This window comes from Poecile atricapillus (assembly GCF_030490865.1).
Source record: "Poecile atricapillus isolate bPoeAtr1 chromosome 32 unlocalized genomic scaffold, bPoeAtr1.hap1 SUPER_32_unloc_3, whole genome shotgun sequence".
Lineage (NCBI taxonomy): Eukaryota > Metazoa > Chordata > Aves > Passeriformes > Paridae > Poecile > Poecile atricapillus.
Window position 1 is genome coordinate 82,163 of NW_026708983.1, and position 8,848 is coordinate 91,010.

Below are 8,848 nucleotides of genomic sequence, written 5' to 3' on the forward strand. Positions count from 1 at the left end.
TTTTTTTGCGGCTTCTTTGGAGGATTTTTTGGGAATTTTTTGGGGAATTTTTTGGGGAATTTTAGGGGAATTTTTTGGGAATTTTTGGAGCAAATTTTGGGGGCATTTTTTTGATTTTTTTTGAGGATTTTTTGCGTCATTTTGAGGGAATTTTGAGGAGAATTTTTTTGGAATTTTTTGGGGAATTTTTTTTTTAATTATTTGGGAATTTTTGGGGATTTTTTGGGATTTTTTTGGGGATTTTTTGGGATTTTTTTGGGGATTTTTTGGGATTTTTTGCGTCATTTTTTGGGAATTTTTTGGGAATTTTTGGGGGAATTTTGGGGATTTTTTGGGGAATTTTTGGGGATTTTTTTGGGAATTTTTGGGGAATTTTCTTGGGAATTTTTGGGGGATTTTTTGGGAAATTTTGGGGGATTTTTTTGGGAATTTTTTGGGATTTTTTTGGGGAATTTTTGGGGAATTTTTTGGGAATTTTTGGGGGATTTTTTGGGAAATTTTTGGGGATTTTTTTTGGGAATTTTTTGGGGATTTTGGGGGAATTTTTGGAGCAAATTTTGGGGGAATTTTTTTGGATTTTTTTTGGAGGATTTTTTGCGTCATTTTGGGGGAATTTTGGGAATTTTCTTGGGAATTTTTCTGGGAATTTTTTGGGGATTTTTTGTGAAATTTTGGGGATTTTTGGGTCTTTTTCCCGTTATTCCACAACGAGGCTCCATTAACCCTTTCACCACCAATTTAATCCCATTTTAACCCTTTAATCCCCATTTTTAACCCTTTAATCCCATTTTTAACCCTTTAATCCCATTTTAACCCTTTCAGATCCATTTTTAACCCTTTAATCCCCATTTTTAATCCTTTCAGACCCATTTTAAGTCGGGAATTTTGGGGGAATTTTGGGGGATTTTTTCGGGATTTTTTCGGGATTTTTTGGGAACTTTTGGGGAAATTTTTGGGAATTTTTAGAGGATTTTGGGGGGAGTTTTTGGGATTTTTTGGGGAATTTTTTGGGAATTTTTTGGGGATTTTTTGGGGGATTTTTTGGGGATTTTTTGGGAATTTTTTGGGGAATTTTTGCGTCATTTTTTTGGGAATTTTGGGGATTTTTTGGGGCATTTTTGGGGATTTTTTGGGAACTTTTGGGGGAATTTTTGGGAATTTTTAGAGGATTTTGGGGGGGATTTTTTGGGATTTTTTGGGGAATTTTTGGGGGATTTTTTGGGGATTTTTTGGGAATTTTTGGGGAATTTTTGGGGAATTTTTGGGGATTTTTTGGGGATTTTTTGAGAATTTTTGGGGGAATTTTTGCGTCATTTTTTTGGGAATTTTTGGGGATTTTTTGGGGAATTTTTGGGGATTTTTTGGGAGCTTTTGGGGGAATTTTTGGGAATTTTTAGAGGATTTTGGGGGGGATTTTTTTGGATTTTTTGGGGATTTTTTGAGAATTTTTTGGGGAATTTTTGCGTCTTTTTTTGGGAATTTTGGGGATTTTTTGGGAATTTTTGGGGGAATTTTTGGGGAATTTTTTGGGGAAATTTTGGGGATTTTTGGGTCTTTTTCCCTTTATTTCACAACGAGGCTCCATTAACCCTTTCACCGCCAATTTAATCCCATTTTTAACCCTTTAATCCCCATTTTTAACCCTTTCACACCCATTTTAACCCTTTCAGACCCATTTTCACCCCATTTTTAACCCTTTAATCCCCATTTTAACCCTTTCAGACCCATTTTAACCCTTTCACACTCATTTTTAACCCTTCAATCCCCATTTTTAACCCTCTAATCCCCATTTTTAACCCTTTCAGACCCATTTTCACCCCATTTTTAACCCTTTAATCCCCATTTTTAACCCTTTAATCCCCATTTTAACCCTTTCAGACCCATTTTCACCCCATTTTTAACCCTTTAATCCCCATTTTTAACCCTTTAATCCCCATTTTTAACCCTTTCACACCCATTTTAACCCTTTCAGACCCATTTTAACCCCATTTTTAACCCTTCCACACCCATTTTAACCCTTTAATCCCCATTTTAACCCTTTCACACCCATTTTAACCCCTTCGCACCCATTTTCACCCCATTTTTAACCCTTTCACCCCCATCCTAACCCTCCCACCGCCTCCTCATCCACCTCCCCACCCCTCCCAGCGCCCTCCTCACCCTCCCCGAGGAACAATAAAACACCAGCGGCTCCAGGGCGGCGTTGAGGCCGCTCAGGATCCGGCGTAGCCGCGCCAGCCGGGGCTGCGGCGCTGCCAGAACCCCACCAGGAGCCGCAGCCGGAACGGGAACAATGGGAGAACACTCGGGAATTTTCTGGGAATTTTGGGGAATTTTTGGGAATTTTTAGAGGATTTTTTGGGGGATTTTTTTGGGGATTTTTTGAGAATTTTTTGGGGAATTTTTGCATCATTTTTGGGGAATTTTTGGGGAATTTTTGGGGAATTTTTGGGGAAATTTTGGGGATTTTTGGGTCTTTTTCCCTTTATTCCACAACGAGGCTCCATTAACCCTTTCACCACCACTTTAATCCCATTTTTAACCCTTTAATCCCCATTTTTAACCCTTTCAGACCCATTTTAAATCGGGAATTTTGGGGGAATTTTGGGGGATTTTTTTGGGATTTTTTTTTTATTTTTTGGGAACTTTTGGGGAATTTTTTGAGGATTTTTTGGGAATTTTTGGGGATTTTTGGGGGATTTTTTGAGAATTTTTGGGGGAATTTTTGCGTCATTTTTGGGGGAATCTTGGGGATTTTTTGGGAAATTTTGGGGAATTTTTGGGGAAATTTTGGGAATTTTTAGAGGCTTTTTTTGGGGATTTTTTGGGATTTTTTGGGGAATTTTTTGGGGAAATTTTGGGGATTTTTGGGTCTTTTTCCCGTTATTCCACAACGAGGCTCCATTAACCCTTTCACCGCCACTTTAATCCCATTTTTAACCCTTTAATCCCCATTTTTAACTCTTTCAGACCCATTTTAAATCGGGAATTTTGGGGGAATTTTTGGGGATTTTTTGGGATTTTTTGGGAATTTTGGGGGAATTTTTGGGGAATTTTTTGGGGATTTTTTGGGAATTTTTAGAGGATTTTTTGGGGGGATTTTTTGGGGATTTTTGGGAATTTTTGGGGGAATTTTTGCGTCATTTTTGGGGGAATTTTGGGAATTTTTGGGGAATTTTTGGGGGAAATTTGGGGATTTTTGGGTCTTTTTCCCTTTATTTCACAACGAGGCTCCATTAACCCTTTCACCACCACTTAAATCCCATTTTTAACCCTTTAATCCCCATTTTTAACCCTTTCAGACCCATTTTCCCTCCATTTTTAACCCTTTCACACCCATTTTAACCCTTTCAGACCCATTTTCACCCCATTTTTAACCCTTTAATCCCCATTTTTAACCCTTTAATCCCCATTTTAACCCTTTCACACCCATTTTAACCCTTTCACACCCATTTTAACCCTTTCAGACCCATTTTCACCCCATTTTTAACCCTTTCACACCCATTTTTAACCCTTTAATCCCCATTTTAACCCCTTCAGACCCATTTTAACCCTTTAATCCCCATTTTCACCCCATTTTTAACCCTTTCACCCCATTTTTAACCCTTTAATCCCCATTTTAACCCTTTCACACCCATTTTCACCCCATTTTTAACCCTTTCACCCCCATCCTAACCCTCCCACCGCCTCCTCATCCACCTCCCCACCCCTCCCAGCGCCCTCCTCACCCTCCCCGAGGAGCAATAAAACACCAGCGGGTCCAGGGCGGCGTTGAGGCCGCTCAGGAGGGTGGCGTAGACGCGCCAGCCGGGGCTGCGGCCCTGCCAGAACCCCACCACGTGCGAGACGTTGTAGGGGGCGAAGCAAACGCCGAAGATGACGGCGCTGGCCACCGCCAGCCCCACGGCGCGGCGGCGTTTGGGCGCCGGCAGCGCCGGGCGCGCCAGGAGGGCGCGGGCGAAGGCGGCCGAGCAGAAGAGGGTGAGGGAGAAGGGGGCGAGGAAGAGGACGAAGAAGAACTCGAGGCGCAAGGGGAGGACGAAGCGGAGCTGGGAGGGGGAGAAGTCGTCGTAGCATTTGTGGGGGGCGGGGCGGGGGGAGGGGGTGGGGGAGGGGTCAGGGGGGGCAGTGGGGTGGGGGTTGGGGGGTTTGGGGTCAGTGGGGTGGGGTTTGGGGTCAATGGGGTGGGGGTTGGGGGGTTTGGGGTCATTGGGGTTGGATTTGGGGTCATTGGGGTCATTGGGGTTGGATTTGGGGTCAATGGGGTCAAGGGAATGGGGTTTGGGGTCATTGGGGTCATTGGGGTGGGGTTTGGGGTCATTGGGGTTGGGTTTGGGGGCTCTGGGGGCTTTGGGGTTGGAGAATTTGGGGTCTTCAGGGTCATTGGGGTCATTGGGGTTGAGTTTGGGGTCAAGGGAATGGGGTTTGGGGTCATTGGGGTCATTGGGGTTGGATTTGGGGTCACTGGGGTTGGAGAATTTGAGGTTGAAGGTCTTGGGGTCAACCTTGGGGTCAATGAGGTCAAAGTGGTCAATGGGGTCAACCTTGGGGTCAAACTTGGGGTCAAACTTGGGGTCAAGAAGGTTGAAGATCTTGGAGTCAACCTTGGGGTCAACCTTGGGGTCAATGGGGTCAACCTTGGGGTCAACCTTGAGGTCAATGGGGTCAACCTTGAGGTCAATGGGGTCAACCTTGGGGTCAACCTTGGGGTCAAGAGGGTTGAAGGTCTTGGGGTCAACCTTGGGGTCAACGGGGACAACCTTGGGGTCAACCTTGGGGTCAATGGGGTCAACCTTGGGGTCAACCTTGGGGTCAAAGTGGCCAATGGGGTCAACCTTGGGGTCAACCTTGGGGTCAAACTTGGGGTCAAGAGGGTTGAAGGTCTTGGGGTCAACGGGGTCAACCTTGGGGCCACCAACGCCACCAACGTCACCGACGCCACCAACGTCACCACCGTCACCTTCTCCTCTCCCACCCAACTCGGCCACGAAGACGACGGAGCAGTGACCGCAGGCCACCAACCAGATGACCCCGCTGACCGCCAGGACCCGTCCGGGTCTCCTGCGCTCCCTGAAGCGGACGGGGGCCACCACGCCCAGGTATCTCCTGAGGCTCAGGGCCGCCAGGAAAAGCCCGCTCAGATACATGCTGGAGTAGAAACAGAAATTCACCACCGGACACCAAACGGCCGGCAACGGCCAAACCATCCCGGCCGCCGCCTCGGCCATCTTGAGAGGGAGGAAGAGGAGGAGGAGGAGGTCGGAGAAGGTCAGGTTGAGGAGCAGGAGGTCGCAGGAGGTCAAGGACGGGTTGGAGCGGCCGCATTTGGTGGCCAGGACGGTCAAGGTGAAGATGTTGGCCGGGAAGCCGATGGTGAAGGTGAGGATGTAGACGGTGAGGATCAGGGTGGAGGACATGGTGGGGGTGGTTCGGGAGGTTCTCAGGTGGTCCAGGAGGTTCTCAGGTGGTCCAGGAGGTTCTCAGGAGGTCCAGGAGGTCCTGAGGAGGTCCAGGAGGTTCTCAGGTGGTCCTCAGGTGGTCACCAGGTGGTTCTGGAGGTCCTCAGGTGGTCACCAGGTGGTTCTGGAGGTCCTCAGGAGGTCCTCAGGTGGTTCAGGAAGTTCTCAGGTGGTTCTCAGGTGGTCCAGGAGGTTCTGGAGGTTCTCAGGAGGTTCTCAGGTGGTCACCAGGAGGTTCTCAGGTGGTCCAGGAGGTTCTCAGGTGGTCCAGGAGGTTCTCAGGTGGTTCTGGAGGTTCTCAGGAGGTCCTCAGGTGGTCACCAGGTGGTTCTGGAGGTCCTCAGGTGGTCCAGGAGGTTCTCAGGAGGTCCTCAGGTGGTCCAAGAGGTTCTCAGGTGGTCCTCAGGTGGTCCAGGAGGTCCCCAGGAGATCCCCAGGAGGTCCTCAGGTGGTCCAGAAGGTTCTCAGGTGGTCCAGGAGGTTCTCAGGAGGTTCAGGAGGTCTCCAGGAGATCCCCAGGTGGTTCTCAGGTGGTCCAGGAGGTCCTCAGGAGGTCCAGGAGGTCCTCAGGTGGTTCTCAGGAGGTCCTCAGGTGGTTCTCAGGTGGTCCAGGAGGTTCTTGGGTGGTCCAGGAGGTCCTCAGGAAGTCCAGAAGGTTCTCAGGAGGTCCTCAGGTGGTCACCAGGTGGTTCTGGAGGTCCTCAGGAGGTTCTCAGGTGGTCCAGGAGGTTCTCAGGTGGTTCTCAGGTGGTCACCAGGTGGTTCTGGAGGTTCTCAGGAGGTCCAGGAGGTTCTCAGGTGGTCCTCAGGTGGTCACCAGGTGGTTCTGGAGGTCCTCAGGTGGTTCTCAGGTGGTCCAGGAGGTCCTCAGGAGGTTCTCAGGAGGTCCTCAGGTGGTCACCAGGAGGTCCTCAGGTGGTCCAGAAGGTTCTCAGGTGGTCCTCAGGTGGCCCAGGAGGTCTCCAGGAGGTTCTCAGGTGGTCCAGAAGGTTCTCAGGTGGTCCTCAGGTGGCCCAGGAGATCTCCAGGAGGTTCTCAGGAGGTCCAGGAGGTTCTCAGGTGGTCCAGGAGGTCTCCAGGAGATCCTCAGGAGGTTCTCAGGTGGTCCAGAAGGTTCTCAGGTGGTCCTCAGGTGGTCACCAGATGGTTCTGGAGGTCCTCAGGTGGTCCAGAAGGTTCTCAGGAGGTTCTCAGGTGATCCAAGAGGTTTTCAGGTGGTCCTCAGGTGGTCCAGGAGGTTCCCAGGAGATCCCCAGGAGGTTCTCAGGTGGTTCAGGAGGTCCTCAGGAGGTCCAGGATGTCCTCAGGTGGTCCAGAAGGTTCTCAGGTGGTCCTCAGGTGGTTCTCAGGTGGTCCAGGAGGTTCTCAGGTGGTCCAGAAGGTTCTCAGGAGGTTCTGGAGGTTCTCAGGAGGTTCTCAGGTGGTTCTCAGGTGGTCCAGAAGGTTCTCAGGAGGTTCTCAGGTGGTCCAGGAGGTCCTCAGGTGGTCCAGGAGATTCTCAGGTGGTTCTCAGGTGGTTCTCAGGTGGTCCAGGAGGTTCTCAGGAGGTCCTCAGGTGGTGACCAGGAGGTCCTCAGGAGGTTCTCAGGTGGTCCAGAAGGTTCTGGAGGTTCTCAGGAGGTTCTCAGGAGGTCCAGAAGGTTCTCAGGAGGTCCTCAGGTGGTCACCAGGTGGTTCTGGAGGTCCTTAGGTGGTTCTCAGGTGGTCCAGAAGGTTTTCAGGTGGTTCAGGAGGTTCTCAGGAGGTTCTCAGGTGGTCACCAGGAGGTCCTCAGGTGGTCCAGGAGGTTCTCAGGTGGTCCTCAGGTGGTCACCAGGTGGTCCAGGAGGTTCTCAGGTGGTCCAGGAGGTTCTCAGGTGGTCCAGGAGGTTCTCAGGTGGTCCAGGAGGTTCTCAGGTGGCCCAGGAGGTTCTCAGGTGGCCCAGGAGGTCCCCAGGAGGTCCTCAGGAGGTCCCCAGGAGGTTCTCAGGTGGCCCAGGAGGAGCCCCAGGTGGCCCAGGAGGTCCCCAGGTGTCCTACGAGGTGGCCCAGGAGGTCCCCAAATATCCCAGGAGGTTCTGAGGTGCCCCAGAAGGTCCCAAATTGTCCCCAAATGTCCCAAAATTGTCCCCAAATGTCCCAAAAAAGGTCCCAGAAGGTCCCAAATTATCCTCAAATTGTCCCAAATGGCCCCAAATTGTCCTCAGAAGGTCCCAAAATGTCCCCAAATTGTCCTAAAATCTCCCCAAATGTCCCCAAATATCCCCAAATTCCCTCAAAATGTCCCCAGAAGGTCCCAAAATTGTCCCCAAATTGTCCCCAAATGTCCCCAAATGTCCCCAAATGTCCCCAAATGCCCCAAAAATGTCCCCAAATTCCCTCAAAATGTCCCCAAATGTCCCCAAATGTCCCCAAATGTCCCCAAATCTCCCCAAATGTCCCCAAAATGTCCCCAAAACGCCCTAAAATTGTCCCCAAATTGTCCCCAAATGTCCCCAGATGTCCCCAAAAAGTCCCCAAATTCCCTCAAAATGTCCCCAAATGCCCTCAAAATGTCCCCAAATTCCCTCAAAATGTCCCCAGAAGGTCTCAAAATTGTCCCCAAATGTCCCCAAATGTCCCAAAATTGTCCCCAAATGGCCCCAAATGTCCCAAAATTGTCCTAAAATCTCCCCAAATGTCCCCAGAATTGTCCCCAAATGTCCCCAAAAAGTCCCAGAAGGTCCCAAAATTGTCCCAAAATGCCCCAAAAATGTCCCCAAATGTCCCCAAAATGTCCCCAGAAGGTCCCAAATTGTCCCCAAATGTCCCCAAATGTCACCAAATGTCCCCAAATGTCCCCAAATGTCCCCAAATGTCCCCAAATTCCCTCAAAATGTCCCCAAAATGCCCCAAATTCCCCAAAATTGTCCCCAAATGTCCCCAAATGTCCCAAAAATGTCCCCAAATGTCCCCAAATTGTCCTAAAATCTCCCCAAATGTCCCCAGAAGGTCCCAAAATTGTCCCCAAATGTCCCAAATTGTCCCAGAAGGTCCCAAATTTGTCCCAAAAATGTCCCCAAATGTCCCCAAAATGTCCCCAAATTCCCTCAAAATGTCCCCAGAAGGTCTCAAAATTGTCCCCAAATGTCCCAAAATGTCCCCAAATGTCCCCAAAATGTCCCCAAATGTCCCCAAAAATGTCCCCAAATTCCCTCAAAATTGTCCCCAAAATGTCCCCAAATGTCCCCAAATTCCCTCAAAATGTCCCCAGAAGGTCCCAAAATTGTCCCAAAATTGTCCCCAAATGTCCCCAAATTCCCTCAAAATGTCCCTAGAAGGTCACAAAATTGTCCCCAACTGTCCCCAAATGTCCCCAAAATGTCCCCAAATGTCCCCAAATGTCCTCAAATTGTCCTAAAATCTCCCCA

The 8,848-nt window shown here is 49.3% G+C and overlaps 2 protein-coding genes across 2 annotated transcripts; one reads left to right on the forward strand and one right to left on the reverse strand.

The window, feature by feature from the left end:
* Positions 1-3,671: 3,671 nt before the first annotated feature.
* On the reverse strand, positions 3,672-5,529 carry LOC131574003 (uncharacterized). The gene is made up of 4 exons (XM_058828361.1): positions 4,704-5,529; positions 4,617-4,637; positions 4,457-4,544; positions 3,672-4,075 (listed from the first exon to the last, which is right to left on the reverse strand). The coding sequence occupies exons 1-4, from the start codon at positions 5,415-5,417 to the stop codon at positions 3,672-3,674; spliced, it is 1,227 nt and encodes a 408-aa protein (XP_058684344.1). The 5' UTR covers positions 5,418-5,529.
* Positions 5,416-7,469, forward strand: LOC131574004 (uncharacterized; the record flags this gene model as incomplete). Its single annotated transcript, XM_058828362.1, has 5 exons — positions 5,416-5,496; positions 5,547-5,628; positions 5,731-5,959; positions 6,002-7,318; positions 7,368-7,469. Coding segments are annotated over exons 1-5 (1,811 nt in total), but the record flags the coding sequence as incomplete, so codon positions are not given.
* Between the last annotated feature and the right edge of the window lie 1,379 nt (positions 7,470-8,848).

Excerpts from the sequence above, each read along its gene's own strand:
- LOC131574003 (XM_058828361.1), bottom strand. The coding sequence starts at position 5,417 with ATGTCCTCCACCCTGATCCTCACCGTCTACATCCTCACCTTCACCATC. Across the intron at positions 4,545-4,616 it reads TTGACCCCATTGACCCCAAG|GTTGACCCCATTGACCACTT; the intron begins GTTGACCCCAAG and ends TTTGACCCCAAG. Across the intron at positions 4,076-4,456 it reads CTCCAACCCCAGTGACCCCA|GCTACGACGACTTCTCCCCC; the intron begins AATCCAACCCCA and ends CCCCCCACAAAT.